A 26,175-nucleotide genomic window follows, 5' to 3' on the forward strand; every position below is an offset into this window, starting at 1 on the left:
GGCCGCCGTGACGTATCACGTGACGCGCGCGCCCGAAACGATTTTTTTCCCGCCCCCTCCCGCGCGGCGAACCTGGATGCGGCGATGACGTCATGCGCTTCGTTCTAACGCCATCACGCCGAAAAATGACGCCTGCGAAGAGAAAATAGTAAAAAAAAAAAGGTCGAGCGTCTGCAGCGGGAGGCGGGGCTTGTTCCTTTTTTCGAAGTCACGTGTCCCTGAGGCGGTTCTCCCTTCGGGGCCCTGTAGGCCGCCCTGAGGTGCCTCTCAAGGGCGCGGTATAAATAGCCCCGTGAGAGCCACATAAAAGTTACTGGCAAGGGAAGGAGGCTCCAAAGGCCACGGATAATGGCCCCAATTTGGGAAAATAATAATAATAAAAAATGTGTATGTGTGTGCATATAGAGATATAAATACATCCATATATATGTTATATAGATTTATATATCACATATATAAATATATAATATTTAAACATAACAAATATATATGCTGTGTAAAGTAAATATATTTTTGCACATAAATGCACACACGCCCTAAAATGTACAATTAATACTGGCCATTACAGCCACACAGCTTAAGAAACGAGGAGTCCTTGTTTATTTACGATTGTGCAGAAAAAAGGGGCCTTTTTCTTTTTGTGGCCGTCTCTGCCTTGGGCAACCCTGGCGCTCTCCGGCGACCTTGGGCCTTCTGACCGAGGAGGCCAGGAGGGACCGGAGGGCCTGGGGCCTGGCTTACGGCAACCGATCCCCCCTTCAGGCCGGACCCCGGGGCCTCTGCTGTCGGCGACGGAGAATGGCGGAGGCATGTCGTGGTTCCTGGAAGCCTCGCGCCTGGCCCTGGCCCTGGCGGTCTTGCGCTTGAAGCCACCTGACATAAGCGGCAAGGAGCACGCGGAGCACCTGGCCAGGATGCTGTCCCGAAAGGATCCCCGGGAGAAATCGAGAGTGGAAGCTTTGGAAGCGGAAGTGGTTCGCCTGAGGCAGCAGCTCCTCCTGAGCAAAGTTCACCCGGGGTTCGGTTTGGAGAACGGGGATCCAGCCGTTGCGAGCAATGAAGCTCCGGCCCCTGTCCGTGCGGACGATCGCTCCAGCCATTTTGAAGATTCCAGGTGCAGCAACTCGAACGGCAACCTGGCGGACACACAAGATGCCTCCGACGCTTCATCCGTATTGCCCATATTGGCCTCCTCCCATGCTGGCTCAAGCAAGTCTTTGGTTCCTCACATACAGTTCCTACGACGTTTCCTTGAGCTCAAGCAACTGGCGGAGCACGGAGGTCTAAGAACAGACTTGGGGAAACTCGGAAGGGATTCTTCCGCAATATCTGATTCTTTCTCTCGGTTGCTCGATGGCCTGGTTGCCTCCTATAGTTTACCCGAACACCCCTTCTCCGATTTTATGACTCGGGCAGTTTGTGCCATCATAACCGAGTTATTAAGCGATGCTGATGTATTTCGACAGATTTTGGGGAAGTGTCTTAAGAAGCTAGAAGACTCTGTGAAAAGGCTCATAGACATCGTATTGAACAGTAGCCACCTCAACAGATTTCAGGTGCAGGAGTCTATATCCCATGCCCTTGTATCAATTGGACAATGCAACAGAGTGAGAAGGCAGACAATATCCCTGCTCTTCAGAGAAGTCAGCCAATTTGCTGATGAGTTGCAGCACACCGATGAGATTCAAGCCGGGCGCGACACACGATATGAAAATATTTTCTTTCTGTGTAGAGCTTTGGAACAGCTTCTCGAAACAGGGACAGGGCAGGGAGATGCTGCTGCCCCTTCAGGCTGCGACGGGGAAGAGAAGGAGATGTTTCTACAGAAACTTGACCAAGCCATTTTTCACCTCTGCGACGAATTTCCCTTGTTCTGTATTTATTTATGGCGACTAGGCACGCTTTTGAATGTGGCACACATGCAGATTGGTGGAAGACAATTCCTGACAGAGCCTGGAAAATGAGGCTAGCAGGGACTGAGCAATGTCCACCACCGAAAGGAAATGGGATTGCCATCATAAAGAGCATGAGGATTACAGATTAAATAAATAAAGTCTATAACTGCAGGGTTTTTAACTTTGTTAGTTCCCAACTTTTCACCTTTTGTTATTTCAATTTTTTATTTAAAAAAAATATATATTTTGTACTCCTTCAATGGCCGGTTGACCGTAATAAACATTTGATGGATACATGAGCTGTTGTTTTATTTTTATTCAGCTTCCCATTCTGTTGCTGTAAACCCACTTTTGAACGTGCTGGGAAAAGGCAGCAGGCACATGTTTGAAAAGAGACGTTCTGATGTTTGTTCCAGTCAGACTTTGCGACAAAACTCTTGGAAAGACAGAGAGGAGAAAGCAAGGTATGAACACAAGAAGAACCCCAGAAGAAGAAGAAGAAGAAGAAGAAGAAGAAGAAGAAGAAGAAGAAGAAGAAGAAGAAGAAGAAGAAGAAGAAGAAGAAGAATGCAAAGGGGAGCCACAACTAACATACCCAGCCAGCATTCTGATGGGAGTTGTAGTCTAGCAATATCTGGATGCCCACCCTTGATCCAAGGAGTGGCAGAATCCAAACCAGCTGACAGTGCAGGGAGTTGCTGCTTTTGAGGGGTGACTCTTGCATCCCTGAAGGGAGACAAGGGTGCCCGCTGCCCTAGTTAGGTGTCCCAAGAAGGAATGCAGGCAGCCATGGAAACAGTGATGTGTTGCAAGTTGTTTATCAGCCCAACCTAATTTATGATGGGTGGTTGCCCCAAGATGATGTTCTCTATCTCTTATCTGTTGGTGACGATGGCAAAGGGTTCCCCTGGATCCATCCCAAGGTTCAGTCACCGTGACACATCCTTGGCACACAAGGGACTTGGAAGGTATCGCAGCCACCATGCTCTCCCCAGCCCCAAGTGCTTTGTGATGTTCCTCTGCTTTTCAATATATGGCTGCATACACACCATTTAAAGCACACACACAGAATCCTGAGAACTGCCATTTACCTGTACTCCTCACAGAGCTACCATTCCCAGCATCCTTAACCAACTTGAGATCCCAGGATTATTGGAAGGATGCTTTAAACATATGCTATGTTGTGTGCTCTCAAGTGTCACACATCAGCAAAACTCTGCAAATGAAGGCTTTCAATTCTTTCTAGGGGGTGACATTAAGTTTGTGTTATCTAATCTCCCCTCCCCTCAATAGTATTGTAGCGTTGGAACGGACCACAAGGGTCATCTAGTCCAACCCCCTGCAACTGATTATTCTTTTGTCCTGCTTGGGGCCCAAACCCACGATCCTGAGGTTAAGATGCGGAGCTTTCATTTGTTTCATCCCATCAATCCCGTGTGGCACAATCTGTCTTAGAATCCTGGTGGCGAGATCTGCAAATGTCGGCAGTTTAGGACCGGGAGCAGATACGGTAGAACCATTGAATTGCAGGGTTTTAGTGCCTTAGATTCCCTCGTGCCACAAAATCTCTGCTTGCCCACCCTCCTCCAGATCGTTGCCTGGTGCTCCACCCCACACAGAAACTTGGGATGGACAGCTCTCTTCGGTGGTGGGGCAGGGTGGGGCTGGCTAACGAGGTACATGCTTAATCATCATGATCGGGGCAAAGGTACTCTGTTGATGTGACTCCTGTTGCTCTCTGCCCCGTGGGGAGGGGAGCTCAGATATATCAACGGGATGGCGCACTTCCACCGGCCTGATCGCTCCAGCATCCCACAGGATGGGCACGGAGACAGCCGGGCACCTACTGGCATTGCTCCTGGTACTCGAGGGCATTGCCGTGGGATGCCAAAGCAGAGGCGAACCGTTCAGGTGAGAGGCGGTGTGGAAGGGAGCAGGAATGCGGGGACAGAGCTGCCGGGATCGACTTTTGGTTACTGGAAAATAATAGAACACAGTAATAGAGGGTCACCAGCCTAGATGGCTTTAAAAGAGGGTGGGACAAATTGACAGAGGAGGAGAGGACTCTAGCCATGAGCTCTGCCTCCACAGTGAGAACAGGACGCTAGTCTAAATGTGCCCCCTTTGGCCTGATCCAGCAGGCTCTTTTGACGTACAGAGGGTTTCCAGCCCCCTGTTTTTGGGGCGTAGGGACAGGAAAAGGGAACAAAAGGGTAAAGAGCAAGTAAACATATTGTGTTGGCTTTACCCACAACAAGGGAGACCCTTTGTTGATTGAATAGAAAGCGGAGGTTCAAAGTGTTATAGGAATTCTGAGATTATATATATAGATAGATAGATAAATGCACAAGGCAAACACATGTTGTTGTTTAGTCGTTTAGTCGTGTCCGACTCTTCATGACCCCATGAACCAGAGCACGCCAGGCACTCCTGTCTTGCACTGCCTCCCGCAGTTTGGTCAAACTCATGTTCGTAGCTTCGAGAACACTGTCCAGCCATCTCGTCCTCTGACATCCCCTTCTCCTTATGCCCTCAATCTTTCCCAACATCAGGGTCTTTTCCAAGGATTCTTCTCTTCTCATGAGGTGGCCAAAGTATTGGAGCCTCAGCTTCACGATCTGTCCTTCCAGTGAGCATATAAACCACGTGTTTGAAATAGTACAGGAGAACAATCCTGAAGCCATTTTGACTCTCCCAAATTGACCTCAAATATTTTTATGCAAGGAGGAAGGAAATGGGGAAAGCCTCCCCATTGTCTCTTTGCTCACAAATCCTGTCTTAAGGGCATATCTGTGTATGAATAGGATGAGCCTGGATTCAGGAACTGAGTACTGTACAGTATTTACCATCACAAAATAATAGCCAGGATGCCCAGGTAAAAGCAATCAGTGACCATTATCAGGTACTGTATCCTGGCAGACAGGAGAGAAGCAACACACTCAAATTTATGCTGGGGACAACCTCTTTCTGTTATGTATGGTGTTTTGGGGGAGTGGTCTTGGGTACCCTATAAGGGGAAAGAAGCAGTATTCTTTTTATAACAAAAGGATACCAAATTCTGCATTTTTGTGGCAACCCTGTGGACATGCCAAATAGATGGTGGTCCAGAACTCTCGAAGCTCTCTGGAATTTTCTCCTTTACCTCTCCTATAATGCAGCCTTCCCCCGACCTGGTGACCTCCCCCAGAACAGCAGGAAACAAGCTTGCTCCATCTTCCATGGGGCAGCCCTTTAGATTTTTGAAGGGGGGTACCCTATCAGTCCTCACTTCTCCAGGCTAAATATACCCATCTCCCTCGTTCCCAGACCCTTCATCTGCTTGTTTGCCCAGCTCTTTTACAATTTCCACCTTGTCAATATCCCGCTAAAAATTGGGTACCCAGAACTGGGACAATCAGTGAATTCAGGGCCACCTGGAACGGAATCTTCCAGCCATTAAAATTCTTCCTGAAAGTGAGCAATGAGAGAAACAAGATACTCCTCACCTGGGAGGGCATTCCACGAATGGGGAACCAACACCAAAAAGGCCCTGTTACGAGTCTATGGCACCAAGCAGACTTCTTTCTTTTATTCCCGGAGAAGCCCTGGCCCCCAGCCTCTCGCCTCCTGCAAACCTACTTTGCTTAACTGAGTCCTCCTCACCCTCCGCACTTCCCTCAGCCCATTACTTTCTGGTGTTTATTGCTTTCCTGTTTCCTTATTGCTATGTCTTAGTCCAAATGGGCTGTTCTGAGCCTGTTATTAGCCTCACAGCGACATTTGCTCCCACCTTGAACTTTGAGCAACGGCAACACCCAGGTGGAGACTCAGGGTCACCAAGTTAGAAGGTGGCTTCCGAGACCAGCGTGCTGAGTAATGATGGCTAGGAAGAGCAGCAGTGTTCCCAAGGGAGTCTCCCCGGTTGAGATCTGTGAAACGAAGGAGGGTTTTTGTGTGTATGTGTGTTTTCTGCAACGTGCCCTCCATACAATCATGGTGCTTTAGTGGCAAAGTTATCCTGGGCCATCCACACAGCGTTCCTCTTTGGTCATCGTTCTGTGATGCCTCCCCAGTGCAACTCTTTGCAGCCATATGGAGGGGAACTTTGCGCTATAATGCAATATAAGAACATACTGTATTGGCCCGAATATAAGCTGCTCTCTAACTTTTCACGATCAGAATGTTTTTTTGGGGGGGGGGAGTGTGGCTCATATTCGGGCTAATGCGGTACATTGCATCAGGACCATCTAGTAGAGGAGTCCTCAAACTACAGTCCACAGGCCAGATCCGGCTCACCAGGGTCCTGAACCTGGCCCGCCCGGCAATTGCAGAACCCGCTTCTGTCTAACGGGTCTATGGTGAAAGGAAGTGCGGAGTCCCATGTGCGAGTGTGACCTCCGGTGTCCATTGATACCACGAGTGGTTGGTTGCGGGGAGGGTGGGGCGGCGCGTGCGCAAGAGGAGGGATGATGCGATCCTGCGCACGTGCAGCAGGCGGGCCGGCGCTTTTGGGTTCTCTCTCTCTCTCTATGGTCCATGGCTGAGAGTTCCTTCGGCTGCGCTGCGCGAGGCGAGCAACTCGGGTGAGGCAGCCACGGGGGAGGGGGGGGGAGGTTGGCCGCCCCCTGCTTTCCCTTTTCATCGGTGATATGCTAAAGCATTTCAAGTAAAATGAGGCCTCCTCATTAAACAAGTGAAGGAGGGAAACCTCTGCCATCTTCCCACAACTCAAAACCTGTCGGCAGTAAAACCAGCAGTTGTATTCCCAAACAAAACATGTGTGAATTTACTATTGCCGTTGTCGTTGTTTAGTCGTTTAGTCGTGTCCGACTCTTCGTGACCCCATGGACCAGAGCACGCCAGGCTCTCCTGTCTTCCACTGCCTCCCGCAGTTTGGTCAGACTCATGTTCGTAGCTTCAAGAACACTGTCCAACCATCTCGTCCTCTGTCGTCCCCTTCTCCTAGTGCCCTCAATCTTTCCCAACATCAGGGTCTTTTCCAAGGATTCTTCTCTTCTCATGAGGTGGCCAAAGTATTAGAGCCTCAGCTTCACGATCTGTCCTTCCAGTGAGCACTCAGGGCTGATTTCCCTCAGAATTGATAGGTTTGATCTTCTTGCAGTCCATGGGACTCTCAAGAGTCTCCTCCAGCACCATAATTCAAAAGCATCAATTCTTCCGCGATCAGCCTTCTTTATGGTCCAGCTCTCACTGTTGCAATGTTGCAAAAGAAGAAGAGGAGGAGGAGGAGGAGTAGTTTGGATTTGATATCCCTCTTTATCACTACCCTAAGGAGAGCCTGGCGTGCTCTGGTCCATGGGGTCACAAAGAGTTGTACACGACTAAATGGCAACAAAGGAGTCTCAAAGCGGCTAACATTCTCCTTTCCCTTCCTCCCCCACAACAAACTCTCTGTGAGGTGAGTGGGGCTGAGAGACTTCAGAGAAGTGTGACTAGCCCAAGAGGTCACCCAGTTCCCCAGATTACGAGTCTTAACCACTGCACCACACTGGTGTTTCAAATTAGATATAAAGACCTTCATCTCCATGAACAGGACATACAGCTTTTCCGGAACCCTTTTTCTGTTGACATTGAAATTGTTGATCCGATTTACCAAATGGAATTGGCTACAGAACTACAGAATTGTGACTCTCTGAAGGACTCTAGTAAATCTACTTGTCCTCACAGAGTCCAACCAGTTGCCTCAGTGGGGAACCAGCAAGCAGGATCTGAGCACAAGAGCAACGTTCTCCTCTCCCGTGTCTTCCAGCAACTGGCGTTCAGAAGCATTGATGCCCAGTAGTAGCCATTCATAGACTTGGTCCCCCATGAATTTGTCTAGTCCTCTTTAAAGGCCATCTAAGTTAGTGGCCACCCCTGCCTCCTGTGGGAGGGAATTCTGCAGTTTGCACTAGGACTTTATTTTATCTGCCTGAGGCTTCCAACATCCCTGGATGTCTGTGAATTTTGGTGTTAGAAGGAAGGGAGAAAGCCTTTCGCTCTATCCACTTTCTCTATGCTGTGCATCGTTTTATAAGCAAGGATCGTGTCGCCTCTTCTGTAAACAGCCCCAGAGGCTGAAGCCTTTCTTCATAGCCCCCTTCATCATTTTGGTTGCCCTTTTCTAAACCCTTTTCCCAGCTCTACCAAGTCCTATATAAGGCAAGGCTAAAAGAACGGCACACAGTATTCCAAGTGTGTGTAAAAGCATTCGTTACAGGTAGGTAGCCGTGTTGGTCTGATGTAGTGGAAACAATTTTTTTGAAAAAAAAATCCTTCCAGTAGCACCTTAGAGACTAGCTAAATTTGTCATTGGTGTGAGCTTTCGTGTGCATGCACACTTCTTCAGATACAATGAAACAGAAGTCAGAAGAACTGTATCTGAAGAAGTGTGCATGCACACGAAAGCTCATACCAATGACAAACTTAGTTGGTCTCTAAGGTGCTACGGGAAGGAATTTTTTTATTTTGTAAAAGCATTAGGATATTAGCAATTTTATTTTCAGCTCTTCCCCTAATTATCCTGAGCATCCTGAGCAAGTTGCAGATGACACCAAATTGGGAGCGGTGGCTAATACCCCAGAGGACAGGATCACACTTCAGAATGACCTTAACAGATTAGACAACTGGGCCAAAGCAAACAAGATGAATTTTAACAAGGAGAAATGTAAGGTACTACACATGGGCAGAAAAAATGAAAGGCACAAATACAGGATGGGTGACACCTGGCTTGAGAGCAGTACATGTGAAAAGGATCTAGGAGTCTTGGTAGACCACAAACTTGGCATGAGTCAACAGTGTGATGCAGCAGCTAAAAAAGCCAATGCAGTTCTGGGCTGCATCAATAGGAGTATAGCATCTAGATCTAGGGAAGTAATAGTACCACTGTATTCTGCTCTGGTCAGACCTCACCTGGAGTACTGTGTCCAGTTCTGGGCACCCCAGTTCAAGAAGGATACTGACAAACTGGAACGTGTCCAGAGGAGGGCAACCAAAATGGTCAAAGGCCTGGAAACAATGCCTTATGAGGAACGGCTTAGGGAGCTGGGTATGTTTAGCCTGGAGAAGAGAAGGTTAAGGGGTGATATGATTGCCATGTTCAAATATATGAAAGGAGGAGGGAGAAAGATTGTTTTCTGCTGCTCTAGAGAAGCGGACACGGAGCAATGGATTCAAACTTCAAAAAAGAAGATTCCACCTAAACATTAGGAAGAACTTCCTGACAGTAAGAGATGTTCGGCAGTGGAATTTGCTACCAAGGAGTGTGGTGGAGTCTCCGTCTTTGGAGGTCTTTAAGCAGAGACTTGACAGGCATATGTCAAGAATGCTTTGATGGTGTTTCCTGCTCAGCAGGGGGTTGGACTGGATGGCCCTTGTGGTCTCTTCCAACTCTACGATTCTATGATTCCCCTAATTATCCCCGGTGTGTAATTCTCCTTTTCCGCAGCTGCAGCCCGCTGGGTCGACATCTTCAGGCTGCTTTCATGGGACGTACCTGAGAAGCATTTAGGGGTTATGGGGATTATCATTTATATTCTTCATTCCTCTGTTTCAGGGCAAATCAGTTCCTCGGGGCTGAGCTACCACCAAAGCCTTTCACAGCAAAATGTAAGTGACGACAACTGTACCCCGGACAAGGCTAGAAGGCCCATTTAGCCTGGCCTCCCCTCCCCTGCCCTCTCTCATGTAACGCATGGCCTGTGTGCCTAGCTAGCTTAGGTATGTCCAAAGTCCGTTTCGGGGGCCTAATCCAGCCCCCCTTGGTCGGCCCCCACAGCCCTTCACTTCATCAAATCTGGCCCTCTTTGAAAAAAGTTTGGGCGCCACTAGCTGCAAAGGAGGACTTTTCTGGGCAAAGCTGTCAATGGTGTTAGCATTTTGGGAACTTTTTGGCTAATCAGCACCATGTTAATTTATCCTTTGGGGTGGGATCCAGTAAGGCTGGGAATACCCACGCAGGCAGGGCCCCGCAATGCACATGGCCCATGCTCCGCCAAACTGTTCTTGAGCATGTGCAGAGCATCTCCATCGCTTGCATGTGCCTGCCATTCCCCACCCCGGGCTTCTGGGCCAGACAGCCTGCGCCACTGCCGAAATGCAGAAGGAGAACCTTCACAACTGCAGAGTTGGAAGGGGACCCCCAAGGGCCATCTAGTCCAGCCCCCTGCAGCGCAGGAGTCCCGTGTTAAGTCTGGCCTTGGTGCCTGTGCAGATCCTGAAGCTGCTGCTGCTGCTGGCCTTTATGCTTGCCTCCTCTCTTTCCACTCAGCCGTCCTCACCAGCTGCGACTTCGATGACGCCGGCAGCCCATTCTGTGATTGGACCCAGCCTAAGGATGACAGCGGGGAGTGGCTCCGAGGAGAGGGGAGGAAGCCCGGGGAGAGCCCTGGACCGCCAGGAGGGGTCCCCGAACGGAGTATGTTATAAGAATTTAAGGTCTCAAATATAGAAATCGAATCTGAAGGTGTGTGCATGCACACGAAAGCTCATACCAATGACAAACTTAGTTGGTCTCCAAGGTGCTACTGGAAGGAATTTATTCATTTTGTTTCGACTACGGCAGACCAACACGGCTGTTGTTGTTTAGTCATTTAGTCGTGTCCGTCTCTTCATGACCCCATGAACCAGAGCACGCCAGGCACTCCTGTCTTGCACTGCCTCCCGCAGTTTGGTCAGACTCATGTTTGTAGCTTCGAGAACACTGTCCAACCATCTCGTCCTCTGTCGAACATAGAAATCAAATGTACATAAACGTACAAGGCAAACACATACATGTATATAAACCACGTGTCTGAAATGGTACAGGAGAGCGATCCTGAAGCCATTTTGACTCTCCCAAATTGACCTCAGATGTTTCTCTGCAAGGAGAAAGGAAATAGGAAAAGCTTTCCAATTGTCTTTGCGGCTCCCTTTTCAAATACAGCCTGGCAAGTATCTGTTAAGCTGAGCACACTATCTATATGCATAAGAGATTCAGGAACTAAGTATTTACCATCTCAAAGGAATGGCCAGGCTAACCAGAAAAGGCAATCAAATAAGGCATGATCAGGTATCCTGGCAGAGAAGCAACACACTCAGATTTCTGCGGGGACCACCTCTTTCTGCCATGTATGGTCCAGCTCTCACTTCCATACATCACTACTGGGAAAACCATAGCTTTAACTATACGGACCTTTGTCGGCAAGGTGATGTCTCTGCTTTTTAAGATGCTGTCTAGGTTTGTCATTGCTTTTCTTCCAAGAAGCAGGCGTCTTTTAATTTCGTGACTGCTGTCACCATCTGCAGTGATCATGGAGCCCAAGAAAGTAAAATCTCTCACTGCCTCCATTTCTTCCCCTTCTATTTGCCAGGAGGTGATGAGACCAGTGGCCATGATCTTGGTTTTTTTGATGTTGAGCTTCAGACCATATTTTGCGCTCTCCTCTTTCACCCTCATTAAAAGGTTCCTTGATTCCTCCTCACTTTCTGCCATCAAGGTTGTGTCAGTTTAGTAACAAGTTATAATTCAGGTGGCTTTAAAGCAGGCATAGACAGATTTGTGGAAGGATCTGTCTCCTACTCATTTGAATTTGTCGGTTCGGATCCTGCCCTCTGGAGTAGGTAAATGCACAGCAGCGCTGTCCCTGCGTGAAACGAGCAACTTCTCGTCCCATTCCAGGAGGGCATTACGTCTACCCGGAGGAAGGAGAATCTGGGCAGTTGCAGAGCCCGGATCTGGACCCGGCTGCGCCAGAGACCTGCGTCAAGTTCCTCTACTACCTGTACAGCCTAGATAGCAAGGGCCAGCTGGCGGTGAAAGTTCAAGATCCTTCGGGGAATGTCTCCACCCTGTGGACACGGCGAGGGATGGAGAGTTCGGCCTGGCTGCTGGGAGCTGTGACTGTCCAGAATCCGGTGCAACGGCCCTTCAAGGTAAAGCGGCGTCACTGCTTTCGGGGAGACATTTCAGTATGGGTGGTGTAGAGGTTAGAGCGCTGGGCCGAGACTTGGGAGTTGTTGTTGTTTAGTCATTTAGTCGTGTCCGACTCTTCGTGACCCCATGGACCAGAGCACGCCAGGCACTCCTGTCTTGCACTGCCTCCCGCAGTTTGGTCAAACTCATGTTCGTAGCTTCAAGAACACTGTCCAACCATCTCGCCCTCTGTCCCCTTCTCCTTATGCCCTCAATCTTTCCCAACATCAGGGTCTTTTCCAGGGAGTCTTCTCTTCTCATGAGGTGGCCAAAGTATTGGAGCCTCAGCTTCAGGATCTGTCCTTCCAGTGAGCACTCAGGCTGATTTCCTTCAGAATGGAGAGGTTTGATCTTCTTGCAGTCCATGGGACTCTCAAGAGTCTCCTCCAGCACCATAATTCAAAAGCATAAATTCTTTGGCGATCAGCCTTCTTTATGGTCCAGCTCTCACTTCCATATATCACTACTGGGGAAACCATAGCTTTAACTATACAGACCTTTGTAGGCAAGCTGATGTCTCTGCTTTTTAAGATTTGAGACCTGGGAGACCAGGGTTCAAATCCTCCCACTCAGCCATTAAGCTCACTGGGCCAACCTTGGCTTCTGCCAGCCTAACCTACCCCACACAGGGTTCTTGCAGGGACTAATTGAGGAGGTGGGGAAGAACCATGTGGGCTGCCGCCTTGAGCTCCTTGAAATGTAAATGGACCAATTAATGAATAAATAAACGATTCAGGTTCTCCCATATATTTGCAAATCTAAAAAGGGAAGGTGGGTTTTTTTTCTCTCCCCCATTTTCACCCCTATCTCCTATTCCAGTTCCTTGCAAAGCCTTCGAAGTCCCCTTTTCAGCACCTGCTAAAAACTTTTTTTTCTTATTTAGGCAAGCCTAAAAAAGATAGGTAAAAACTCTATTCCATTTAACCACAACCGGTTAAAAAATAATAATGTTTGGAATATTTTGAATGGTTGGTTTTTTACCTGTTCTTACTGATAATTTTGTGGCTTTATTCCTTTCCATAAACCGCCTTGTTTGTTTCTTACGAGCAAACGTTGTGTACATTTTATGATGTAAAATAAACATAATAAAAGAATAAATTCCCGTTAGCAATAAAAGAGCACTGATCTGATGTAGCAGAGCAGACCTTGCCAAGTTTACCTTAAGATGCGGAAGAGCTGAGCTCCATGTAAACATCTGTTTTGGGAACCTCATCGATTTTCTTAAAAATCTCGTTTTGTTTATTTTTAAACGTGCAATCTATGGCCAATTTTCTTGCAGCTCAGCTCTTGCAAAGCGTCTGCTAACTGGAAGAGGGTGAATTGCTCCTTTCTCCCCCAGGGAACTCCACCGATCCCCACGCCAGTTTCACGGAGCCTTGTACCACTTTGAGAAAATGCACAAGAACCATAGAATTATGGACTTGGAAAGGGACCCCCCAAGGGTCATCCAGTCCAACCCTCTGCAATGCAGCAATCACAGTTGAGGAATCCGGGGCAGGTGGCCATCTAACATCTGCTTTGGAACCTCCAAGGAAGGAGAGTTTCCCCCACCTTCCGAGGTCATAAAATCTTAGAACAGTAGAGCTGGAAGGGACCTCAAGGGTTATCTAATCCAACCCCCTTCAGTGCAGGGATCACGGCTACAGAATCCTTGACCACCCCACCTCTGCTTAAAACCCTCCAGGGAATAGCAGCCCACCACTTTCCCACGGAGCCCGTTCCACTTTTCATTCTCTCTTTCTCTGCCCACGCAGGTTGTTTTCGCTGCCACCCAGGTCAAGACTGATGAAATCACAATCGCTTTAGACAGCATCTCTGTCAGGATTGGACCTTGTGCACGTAAGCACCCCTGCTATAGTCCTCCTCCCCTCGGGAAGAAGGGGAATATGGGCTTTTTTTGCTGTTATTGCGGCAAGCGAGTGCTAGTTCCTGACGTTGCCGAGACCCTCCCTGCCCACAGACTGGCCAGAGTGGTTATCTCCTGCTTAGACTACTGCAATGCGCTCTACGTGGGGCTCCCTTTGAAGGTGACCCAGAAACTGCAATTAATCCAGAATGTGGCCGCTAGACTGGTGACTGGGAGTGGCCGCCGAGACCACATAACACCAGTCCTGAAAGAGCTGCATTGGCTCCCAGTACGTTTCCGAGCACAATTCAAAGTGTTGGGGTTGACCTTTAAAACCCTAAACGGCCTCGGCTGAAGGAGCGTCTCCACCCCCACCGTTCAGCCCGGACACTGAGATCCAGCGGCGAGGGCCTTCTGGCGGTTCCCTCCCTGCGAGAAGCCAAGTTACAGGGAAGCAGGCAGAGGGCCTTCTCGGTGATGGCACCTGCCCTGTGGAATGCCCTCCCATCAGATGTCAAAGGAATAAACTGTCTAACTTTTAGAAGACATCTGAAGGCAGCCCTGTTTAGGAAAGTTTTTAATGTTTGACATTTTATTGTGTTTTTAATATTCTGTTGGGAGCTGTCCAGAGCAGCAGGGGAAACCCATCCAGATGGACAGGGTATAAATAAATTATTATTATTATTATAATTATTATTATTATTATTATTATTTTATTTATTTATACCCCGCCCATCTGGCTGGGTTTCCCCGCCCACTCTGGGCGGCTTCCAACAGAAAAATAAAACACAATAATCTATTAAACATTAAAAGCCTCCCTGAACAGGGCTGCCTTCAGATGTCTTCCAAAAGTCTGGTAGTTGTTTTCCTCTTTGACATCTGTTGGGAGGGCGTTCCACAGGGCGGGCGCCACTACCGAGAAGGCCCTCTGCCTAGTTCCCTGCAACTTGACTTCTCGCAACGAGGGAACTGCCAGAAGGCCCTCGGTGCTGGACCTCAGTGTCCGGGCAGAACGATGGAGGTGGAGACGCTCTTTCAGGTATACTGGACCGAGGCCGTTTAGGGCTTTAAAGGTCAGCACCAACACTTTGAATTGTGCTCAGAAACGTACTGGGAGCCAAGGTAGATCTTTCAAGACCGGTGTTATGTGGTCTTGGCGGCCGCTCCCAGTCACCAGTCTAGCGGCCACATTCTGGATTAGTTTTTATTTTATTATTATTATCATCATCATCATCAGGGTAGGGCTCCTAAGGCAGAGGTCCAAGGACCCCTTGCACCCGAATGAGCAGGAGGCACGCCATGAACAACAGGACCAGCCCACTGCCCTCCTCTTTGCCCTCTAAGCACCCCCCACCCCACAAGACCATTTCAGCCCTTCTTTGGTACAAGATACAGTACCAAGAACTGGAAGGGGCTCTGGGCAACATGCAGACGGGCCCCTCCAAACCTAAAACATTGCCCTTCCACGAAGTCTCCTCGTTTGGCTGTCTACCTATCAAAGCAGGCACCATAATTCCCACTGCAAAAGGGTGCGAGAGAGCCTTTTTGTCTTCTTCCTCTGCTGCAGCCTGTGTGACCGGGTGCGATTTTGACGACGACGGCAACCTCTGCCAATGGGAGAATCCGGTTGACGGAGACGTCCAGTGGGAGCAGTGGGTTGGGGCCGGGGACCTGTCTGGAGTGGGGCCAGAGGACGACTTCTCCAAACCCGGCTGTGAGTCCCGAACATGTCAGAGCGTCCAAAGAGCCTTTAGCTGGATCAGGCCAAATTATCATTATTGTTATTATTAATAATAATAACTTATCACCACCACCACTGCCTCTTAACCTCAACTACTTCGCAGGGTTGTTGTGAGGATCAAAATGAGGAGGTGGGGAGAGCCTGAGCTCCCGGGAGGAAAAGGCGGGACGTAAATGATGGAATCATAGAATGGAGGAGCCGGGAGGTACCCCCAACGGTCATCTAGTCCAACCCCCTGCAATGCAGGAGTCACAGCTCAATAAATGCGACAAATAAATAGATATATAAACTGACAAATAATTGCAGGCGGGAACCGATGCAGCCCCAGCTTCAGACGAGTCTCCCTGGTGGACGACAGCCTGCTTTTTCCATTTATTTTTTTAAAAATATTTTTTATTAGAAAGTTTTTATAACATCAAAAACATCAATAAACCAAAACCAAAAATAGAACAAAAACACAACAATACAAACAAAAACACATACATCATCTTATATCATCTTTTTAACTCATTGTCCCTTTTGCTTCCCCAACTCCCCTCTATCTGATTTTCATCTTAGATTCAGCTGTAACAGTTTCTATTTCATTACTTTTAATTTTCATCATCCTGTATTTTTCTTAATTCCCTTTAATCCCATCCTTTTACTTGTATCTCACTTTTCCTACTTTATAGTCTCCTCTTTTCTCCCTATTGCCTTAACTTCTATGTTTCCCTAGATGTTCAGACTTTCAACTCTCAAAAATAATTCCCTAAATATAATTTGAATTTCCTCCAATCCTCCTCCATCTTTTCATCTGCTTGGTCTCGGAGTCTTCCTGTCAATTCTGCCAGTTCCATAAAGTCCAACATTTTCATTTGCCATTCCTGTAGAGAGGGCAGTTCCTCTTTTTTCCAATATTTCGCAATTAAAATCCTCGCAGCTGTGGTGGCATACATAAACAAGTTAACATCCTTTTTGGGGATTTCTTCCCCCACTATTCCAAGTAAAAAGGCCTCTGGTTTTTTCAAGAATGTATTTTTGTATATCTTTTTCATTTCGTTATAAATCATTTCCCAGAAGCCTTTTATCTTAGGGCATGTCCACCACATATGATAGAATGAGCCTACTTCCTCTTTACATTTCCAGCATTTGTTATCACCTTTATGATACATTTTCGCTAATTTTACCGGAGTCAAATACCATCTATACATCATTTTCATTAAGTTCTCTTTCAACACAGTACATGCTGTAAATTTCATACCCTTCTTCCACAGTTTTTCCCAATCTGACATCATGACATTATGGCCCAAATCTTTGGCCCAATCAATCATAACCGATTTTGTCTGCTCATCTTTCATATGCCACTCTAACAATAAATTGTACATCCTGGACAAATTCTTACTGTTTGCCTCTATTAATTCTGTTTCTAATTTTGATTTTTCTGCTTGAAATCCTATTTTTTTTATCTATTTTATATGCTTCGTTTATCTGTACATACTGAAACCAGTCACTTAACTTGTCCTTCAATTGTTCATATGGCTTTAACTTAAATTGATTTTCCACTTCAATCAAAATGTCTTTGTACTTCAGCCTATTCTCATCCACATTCGTCCTTTTAGGTTTCTTCGCCTCAAGCGGCGAAATCCACCTAGGAGTTTTCTTTTCCAACAAATCTTTATATCTAATCCAAACATTAAACAATGATTTCCTAATTATATGATTTTTGAAGCCTTTGTGTGCCTTTACCTTATCATACCATAAATATGCATGCCAACCAAATGCATTATCATGACCCTCCAGATCCAACACATCGTCATTGTCTAGTAGACAGCCTGCTTTTTCCAAACCCCTCGAGCGCATTTCTTCTTGCTACAGCAGGCATTGACTTTCTCCAAATATCGCTCTTGCAGTTGGCTCCTACATGTTGCTCAATTCTTGGGGCGGCAGCAGCGGCACGGCCCTCCTGAAGAGCCCCCTCTACCAGTCCCTGGGAGGCTGCCTCTCTCTCAGCTTCTACTATACGTTGCACGGCGTCTCCAACGACACAGGCCTGAGAGTGTACGCGGCACAGCCAGGCAAGTTCCCGGACACCCGTCGGAAAGGGTGCTGGTGGTGGGCAGGGGTGAGATCCTGCCACGTCCCCCCTCCCCTGCTTCCCAGAGCAGCCCTGGAGGAGGAGAGGGAGGGCCTGGCTAACGGAGGCGCCTGTTTCTCTTCCCATTTCCGTGCGGAGCAGGGGGTGAGCTGGGGCCCGTCTTGCTGAGTTTCACGGGGGAACACGGACCCAACTGGAAACCGGGAAGAGCCACCTACTCAGGGAGATCAGAGAACGTCCAGGTGAGGAGGGTGGTTTTCTTGGCACATAGATACAACCCTGAGCATAAGACGGAGAAGCTCACAGCATTCAAAACCCAACAGGCCTTGCTATTCCATCAGTCACAGATCTGGACAGGGCTCTGAGTCTCCAGCTTCCAGCCTATTTCCAGCTCAGCTCACCCAGTGTGGAGATAAGACCCACCCATCATAGAATCCTAGAGTTGGAAGGGACCCCCAAGGGCCATCCAGTCCAACCCCCTGCAATGCAGGAATACGCAGCTGTCCCATACGGGGATCAAACCTGCAACCTTGGCAGTCGTCCGCATTTGCGAAATCACATGTCTAGAAAGCACGGCTCCGAGAGATTTTCAGCTTTCCCCCGGGAAAAACTGCTCTTTAGCGCTGAATAGGAACAAACATCAATCCATGGAAAACCTAGCTGGCGTTTGTTCCAATTCATCAGTAAAGAGCAGGTTTCCCTGGGGAGGGGCAGAGGGCAGTGTGGTCGGGCTCTTAGTTGCAGCTCTGGCAACTTGGCCCATTCTTTGGGGGTGCCGAGGAGGACATGTGAATGGCCAGCTAAGGTCATTATAGAATCCTAGAATTGTGGAGTTGGAAGGGACCCTGAGGGTCATCTAGTCCAACCCCCTGCAATGCAGGAATCTCAGCTGAAGCATCCATTGCAGATGGCCAGCCAACCTCTGTTGAAAAACCTCCAGTGGAGGAGAGTCCATCACCTCCCAAGGGAACAAATAAACTCGTCTGACTAGCTCAGCAACCTCCACAAGATTCTAACTCTCCCTGGGCACAGGACCCTGAGAACTGGGAGGAACTCAGGGCATCATCTAGACTGACCCCAACAAAACATTGCTTTAAACGTACTGGGGGGTCAAACCAAGAAAACGTGAAGTACGGCATGTGGCATGGAGGGGCTGGCCATGGACCTCTCTGGTGGTCACCCTTCGTCCTCCCTCTCCTAGTTCATCATCGAAGGCACCTACGCAGGGAAGCCTGGCGTCGCGGTGGACAGCGTGAGGATCTCGCCCTGCGAAGGTAAATCCGCCCTGGTCACCTCCAGGCACAGAGGGGAGGCGGATGTGGGGAGGGTGAGAAAGAGTCGGGTGGGCAGGCGGAGGAGGTGAACAGGGGGTCGCTCACCCCCCGTGCTCCTCGCCCTCAGAGACTTTCGCCGAATGCAACTTCAACGATGAAGCGGACCCGTTCTGTGGCTGGCTGCAGCCCAGCGACAATGCGGCGAACTGGACGTGGGCAAAGGGGTTCACACCAACAGAAGAGACGGGGCCCCCGGGCGACTATCCCGACGGCGGTAAGGAGCCAAGGAGGGCGAGGGGTGGGCCGGGCCCAGGAAGGCCTTGTCACATGCCCCACGAAAATGCCACGTCAGGGTTCAAGGGTCTTCAGGCTTCTCTCCCCACCAGCTCATCCCAGTTGGCACAGCTATATATATATATAAATGTAAAAGGGGCATGTGTGTTTGTCTCCATGTTTCTCCGAAACCGCTTGACCGGTTGCGTTCAAATTTCGACACGACGTCACATGCGAATACCAGAGGAAGCGAAAACCGTTTGCGTAGACAGATGTCACACCTGGGCCATGTAAAACCCCAAAAACTCCCGTGTTCCAGAACTCACAAATCACCCTCAAGTGCATGCTGGGAGCACAGGAGATGTTGCAAAACAGCGCCCTCTAGCGACGGCTACACTGGTACTGCAGCTAAGAAAGGTTCCCTCTCCACAACATCTCGCCTCGGCTACGCAGACTGGGCCGAGGGGCTGGGATAGTTAATGGGTCGGGACAGGGTGGGGCCCATCACAGGGATGAGCCGGGGGGAGGGAAGAGAGAATAGCTCACAGGTCAGGACAGGGTGGGGGGCAGTCACAGGGATTAGCGGGGGGGAGGAGGGGGAATAATAGGTCATGGGTCGGAACAGGATGGGGGTGGTCACAGGGATGAGCCACAGCAACGCGTGGCCGGGCCAGCTAGTAGAATCATAGAATTGTAGACATGTGGCCATCCAACTTCTGCTTAAATTCCATAGCCAAACACCTCTTACCGTCAGAAAGTTTAGCCAGGGTCTCACTTCTCGGCGTTTGGATCCCTTCCAAATCCAGGTGTCAATCGAAACCTGTCATTAGGAAAACAAGCTCGCTCCGTCTTCCATGTGACGCCCCTTTCAGATATTTGAAGGCGGCCGTCCCGTCCCCTCTTGGTCTCCTCTTCCCAAGGCTGAAAAAGCCCAGCTCCCTCATACGACTTGGCTACCGGCGGGCAGGCAGGTGGATGTGGGTTTTGCCCCTTGGCTAGATGGTAAACAGAGGGATTGGGGCGGGGGGCTGCCCCCTTGCTCCCCTTCTCTTCTTTCCCCAGAGGGCCACTATGTCTACGTGGAAGCAGGTTGCACGAAGCCAGGCCAGGCCACGCGTCTGTCCAGCCGGGGCTTCTGCACGGACACCGAGGCCTGCGTGGAATTCTACTACTACATGTATGGCATCGTGGAAGTCGACACCCAGCTCCGGGTTCTGGCGCACGGCCCATCTGGACCCACCACCCTCCTCTGGAGCCGGACTGGGATCCAAAGCCCCGCCTGGCTCTTGGGGTCTGTGACGGTGCCCTACGGGGGTCCCCAGCCCAGCAAGGTGAGTGGAAGGGGGGCAGGGAGGGGAGGAAAGAGCCAGGGGGAAAGGCAGAGGGACCTTGACTCAAAAAGCTCGCCTCGCAATATTTATATTGATGGTAAAACAGCAGCACCTCAAAGCGGTTTAACCAAAGGAACATAACCCCAGCTTTAACCTGACTTAACTGATATATATTGGAGATATGGACCGCTTAAGAAATAAAGAATTAATAACACCATTTATCAACAGCTCAGCTGTTAACAGGAATAGGCGGATCTTGGAGAACTTTGCAATTAATGAATCGCGATCACCAGTATGATATAGTCTGGCAAACAGCCGTAAAGGAAAAGTTGTCACAAAAATTGAAGGTTGGAAGGGAAAGAACAAGATCATTTTTACACTGTATGGTGTGATTTTATTAAATATACGGTACAAATGAAATGACACATGGACAAAAAAATATCTACAACATATGTTGCAATATGGCACAGATAAGCGGGCCGTACTCTTTCGCTTGCTCTGCATTTCCCAAGCTGATTTCCTGAAGGATCCTTTGAACCGGTTTACTGTAATCACCTCATTATTATGTACTATAAAGTAATATATTTAGCATTTACCGCCACGGCCCGTTTTTTGTCAGTCATGTCATGCTCCATGTGTTATGTTTTATGATGTATGTTTGCACAATTAACAGATCATAGAACACAATTCCAGAAAATAGGGATGATGATAATAATGACGATAATCAGTGCTTTTCCCCCCCTTAAAAAAATGTTTAGGGGTACTCTAATTTTCCTACTCACATTGAAATACTGCCCGTTAATGAGGCCAAACTTAGATTCACAGAATGTTTAGGGGTATGTGTACCCCTGCGTACCCCCAGAAAAAAGCACTGACGATAATGATATAATAATAATAATAATAATAATAATAATAATAATAATAATAATGCCATGGAATTATTAGTATGAGCAATTGAAAGATTAAAAAAAAAATTAAACCAACAATAAACTTTTCTTCTGTGAACCGCCCTGAGACCTCCAGGTATAGGGCAGAATAATAATAATAATAATAATAATAATAATAATGGCCCCGGAGTAGCTCACAACTGTTGGAATTTTTGAATAGTCAAGTTACTTTAGAGCCGGTCTAATGTAAATATTGTCTGTTTAAGAGAAACAGGTGCCGGTGTTTCTGTTAACTGCTCACAGGCGTGGGCTCTGCTTTTTGTATATAAGGCTCTGCCAGAAAGCCTTCTGTATCTCTTAGTTAGATCTTTCTGTTTGGTTCATCTCTAAGTAGATCACTCTCTCAGTTGTTCTCAGTTTAAGAGATTCCAAGTTGAATCTTAGTAAGAGAGACTCTCAGTTTAAGAGATTCCTTAGTTGAATCTTAGTATGAGAGTTGCTTAGTTATAATGCTAGTTTGCTGTTAATTCTTGGGTAGTTTAATGGGAGTTTTGTGGGAGGTTTGGAAAGTGGGTAGATAACATTGCTAAGAGAGAAAGCATTTATCTTTAGTTTAAAGTCTCTTTAGATTCAGTTTGTTTTTCAGTTAAAGAAACCCAACTGTTTATATTTTCATCTGTATACTTTTACAAGTGTGCAGCTAGTAAGGGGTTTCATATAAGGGAGATAATACCCTACGCTCTTGGTGGTGTTTTCTTAGCACCTGTGTATACTCTGCGTGAAGCGTACTTTAAAGGGCTGCTGTAAAACTGGGATATATGATTTAGGTTAAGCAGGTTTCAATATCCAGTTTTCTCCAATATTATTCTTATCATATATATATTATTATTCCAATAACAACTGTCTCCACTGACCGGAAGCAATAGCTCTCCAGGGTTTCAGAGTTGGGCCTCTCCCATCCCGGCCTGGAGGTGGCAACCTGGGACCCTTCTGCATGCAAAGCAGATGCTCTGCCGCTGAGCTACGGTTCTCTCCTTGAAGCAAAGCAGGAGGCTAGTCCTCATGATTGTGGAATACAGGGCTGTGTTAGACAGGAACAGCGGGAGTTGGGTGCAGGCAAAGCACCCAGCCGGTGAGCAGGCCTCCTCCTCCTCGACTGACCCCTTTGCTTTGGCGCAGGTCGTTTTCGAGGTCGTCCGGGGCAGCAACCCGTATATGGACGTGGCTCTGGACAACATTTCCATACGCAAGGGAGCGTGTGCAGGTGAGGCCAGGCGGGAGACTCGCCAGCGGGCATCTCCTTCGCGCCAACGTGAGCTGATGGGGGGGGGGGTGGATAGTTGGCCACCTCCAAGAACCCCCTTGTTCTTCTCGCAAAGCCATATTTGCCAGAATTCCCTGCGGAAGAGGGATGGATTGTGAAACCACATTGGGAAGTGTGGCACTGGGAGGGGAATAGTCCTCGCAGCTCTCAGAATCCTTGGCAGACTACATTTCCCAGGATTCCTTGGGGGAAGGAGTGACTCTTCAAAGGGGGGTCATCACACTTGAAATGAAGGTGTGAGTGTAGCCTGGGAAAAATAATACTGTATGTTGGAAAATCCTCACGTATCCCAAAAATCCCATCCCAGAGCGTCCACCACGTAGATAAAGCACTCACTATAAACTCTGTTTTCTCTCCTCCTTTCAGATACCCCAACGCCCCCACCCACCTCCTCAGCTGCCACAACCACCACCACAAGCAGACCCGGCCCCATAACAACCACCGGGACCAGCCCCACAACCACCAACGGGACCAGCCCCACAACCACAAGAGGACCGAGCCCCACAACCACAACTGTGAGCAGTCCCACAACCACCAACGGGACCAGCCCCACAACCACCACCGTTGGACCCAGCCCCACAACCACCAATGGGACCAGCCCCACAACCACAACTGTGAGCAGCCCCACAACCACTAATTGGACCAGCCCCACAACCACCACCAGTGGACCCAGCCCCACAACCACCAACGGGACCAGCCCCACAACCACAACTGTGACCAGCCCCACAACCACAACTGTGACCAGCCCCACAACCACAACTGTGACCAGCCCCACAACCACCACCAGTGGACCCAGCCCCACAACCACCAACGGGACCAGCCCCACAGCCACAACTGTGACCATCCCCACAACCACCAGTGGACCCAGCCCCACAACCACAACTGTGACCAGCCCCACAACCACTAATGGGACCAACCCCACAACCACAACTGTGACCAGCCCCACAACCACCAATGGGACCAGCCCCACCACCACCACCAGTGGACCCAGCCCCACAACCACAAACGGGACCAGCCCCACAACCACCAGTGGACCCAGCCCCACAACCACCAATGGGACCAGCCCCACAACCACAACTGTGACCAGCCCCACAACCACTAATGGGACCAGCTCCACAACCACCACCAGTGGACCCAGCCCCACAACCACCAACGGGACCAGCCCCACAACCACCAGTGGACCCAGCTCCACAACCACCAATGGGACCAGCCCCACAACCACAACTGTGACCAGCCCCACAACCACAACTGTGACCAGCCCCACAATCACTAATGGGACCAGCCCCACAACCACAAGTGTGACCAGCCCCACAACCACAAGTGTGACCAGCCCCACAACCACCAACGGGACCAGCCCCACCACCACCACCAGTGGACCCAGCCCCACAACCACCAACGGGACCAGCCCCACAACCACCAGTGGACCCAGCCCCACAACCACTAATGGGACCAGCCCCACAACTGCGACCAGCCCCACAACCACCACCAGTGGACCCAGCCCCACAACCACCACCAGTGGACCCAGCCCCACAACCACCAACGGGACCAGCCCCACAACCACTAATGGGACCAGCCCCACAACTGTGACCAGCCCCACAACCACAACTGTGACCAGCCCCACAACCACCAGTGGACCCAGCCCCACAACCACCAACGGGACCAGCCCCACAACCACGAGTGGACCCAGCCCCACAACCACTAATGGGACCAGCCCCACAACCACAACTGTGACCAGCCCCACAACCACCAATGGGACCAGCCCCACAACCATCAACGGGACCAGCCCCACAACCACCAGTGGACCCAGCCCCACAACCACCAGTGGACCCAGCCCCACAACCACCAACGGGACCAGCCCCACAACCACCAACGGGACCAGCCCCACAACCACAACTGTGACCAGCCCCACAACCACCAATGGGACCAGCCCCACAACCACAACTGTGAGCAGCCCCACAACCACCAACGGGACCAGCCCCACAACCACAACTGTGACCAGCCCCACAACCACCAACGGGACCAGCCCCATAACCACAACTGTGACCAGCCCCACAACCACCAACGGGACCAGCCCCACAACCACAACTGTGACCAGCCCCACAACCAACAACGGGACCAGCCCCATAACCACGAGTGGACCCAGCCCCACAACCACCACCGGGGCCACGTCCATCCAGTCCACAGTGGTCACCAGTCCGACTACCACCCCGGAAAGGCGCACCTCCACCCCTTCGGTCTCTACTACAACAACCACCACGGCGAAACCCCCTGTGCCGCCTGCAGGTGAATCCCTTTGGGGGCTCCTTAACTGCAGGGGGGGCGGGACTAGAGCAGCCCAGGGTCACTCAGTCCATTAAGTTACAAATGGGAAAAGTGGGCTGCTTTCCTGCAAGGTGGGAACTATGCCCAGTTTTCAAAGCAATAGTCGATAGCCACAATGAAAGTTACTGTGCAGCAGCCGAGTTTGGGGTGGGGAGGCAGAGGGTCTGGGCTGCCCAGGGAAGAAGGGAGATTAATGCCAGAATGTCGGGGTCTCTGGAAAAGAGACCCCGACCTGGGGAATAACATAACCTAAGCATTCAAGAAGTGTCTAGATGAGCCAGCCAGGTGCGCCAAAGGGAACCCCGCAAGCAGGATCTGATCACAAGATCCCTCTCCCCTCCTGTGATATCCCACCACTGTCATTCAGAAGCATTGCTGCCTCTGAACGTGGTGGCTGAGCGTAGCTATCCTGTCAATAGCCCTCTCCTCCTCCATGGATTTGACCAGCCAGCTAGGTCGATGGCCATATGAAGACTTTATTCTATCTGTCCTGAATCTTCCAACATGTAGCTTCAAAAGAAGGAGGTGGTATTAGGAGAGTGAGCCAGGACTCCTGGGTTCTTTAGAGAGCAATTATTATGGATCAAGAGAGGGCCTCTGGGCTTATTCAGGAGGGTACATTTCCTCTGCTGTAGAAGAAATTAATTTATTTAGTTGTTTGGACTGTGCCGAGGGCCTTCTGGCGGTTCCCTCGTTGCGAGAAGCCAAGTTGCAGGGAACTAGGCAGAGGGCCTTCTCGGTGGTGGCGCCTGCCCTGTGGAACGCCCTCCCAAGAGATGTCAAAAAGGAAAACAGCTACCAGACTTTTAGAAGACATCTGAAGGCAGCCCTGTTTAGGGAAGCTTTTAATGTTTAATAGATTATTGTATTTTAATATTCTGTTGGAAGCCGCCCAGAGTGGCTGGGGAAACCCAGCCAGACCAATGAACTCAGGGCAGCTTACGATATATTTGAAATCACAAAACACACAACAAAATAAAGTGTGGAAATATAGGCAGTTAGACCTTTAAAATACCCCCTTCTAAGCTGCTTCCAACATTTCTTCCTTTCATTAGCATAGAAAAAGACCACTCCTTTGTTGAGTTTAAAATGGTTTACTTACAAACTTTCCAAAGGTCAGGTTCGTGTGCTTTCCCCTACAGCAGCAGTAAAACACAGGCAGCAAAACCTAGGATGTAAACCACCATGGGCATAGCTGTCAACCCTCCCTTTTTTTGCCGGAAACTCCCTTATTCCAAGCCTTCCCTTTTTTTGCTGGAAATTCCCTTATTCCAGCG

General features: G+C 49.3%; 2 protein-coding genes across 2 annotated transcripts in view; both read left to right on the forward strand.

The window, feature by feature from the left end:
- The first annotated feature begins 140 nt into the window (after window positions 1–140).
- On the forward strand, window positions 141–2,163 carry LOC118095037 (meiosis-specific protein MEI4). The gene has a single exon (XM_035135906.2). The coding sequence runs from the start codon at window positions 810–812 to the stop codon at window positions 1,962–1,964; it is 1,155 nt and encodes a 384-aa protein (XP_034991797.1). The 5' UTR covers window positions 141–809; the 3' UTR covers window positions 1,965–2,163.
- Window positions 2,164–3,647: 1,484 nt separating this feature from the next.
- ZAN (zonadhesin) overlaps window positions 3,648–26,175 on the forward strand; it is a 47,229-nt gene continuing 24,701 nt past the window's right edge. Inside the window, exons 1-13 of the mRNA XM_060281949.1 lie at window positions 3,648–3,806; window positions 9,430–9,482; window positions 10,144–10,290; window positions 11,533–11,786; window positions 13,581–13,665; window positions 15,240–15,386; window positions 17,303–17,467; window positions 17,629–17,729; window positions 18,689–18,761; window positions 18,889–19,035; window positions 20,097–20,365; window positions 22,432–22,516; window positions 22,943–24,859. Coding sequence (XP_060137932.1) covers window positions 3,715–3,806; window positions 9,430–9,482; window positions 10,144–10,290; window positions 11,533–11,786; window positions 13,581–13,665; window positions 15,240–15,386; window positions 17,303–17,467; window positions 17,629–17,729; window positions 18,689–18,761; window positions 18,889–19,035; window positions 20,097–20,365; window positions 22,432–22,516; window positions 22,943–24,859 — 3,535 coding nt within the window. The 5' untranslated portion in view covers window positions 3,648–3,714. The remainder of the gene's footprint in view (window positions 3,807–9,429; window positions 9,483–10,143; window positions 10,291–11,532; window positions 11,787–13,580; window positions 13,666–15,239; window positions 15,387–17,302; window positions 17,468–17,628; window positions 17,730–18,688; window positions 18,762–18,888; window positions 19,036–20,096; window positions 20,366–22,431; window positions 22,517–22,942; window positions 24,860–26,175) is intronic.

Source organism: Zootoca vivipara, chromosome 13 (genome assembly GCF_963506605.1).
Source record: "Zootoca vivipara chromosome 13, rZooViv1.1, whole genome shotgun sequence".
Lineage (NCBI taxonomy): Eukaryota > Metazoa > Chordata > Lepidosauria > Squamata > Lacertidae > Zootoca > Zootoca vivipara.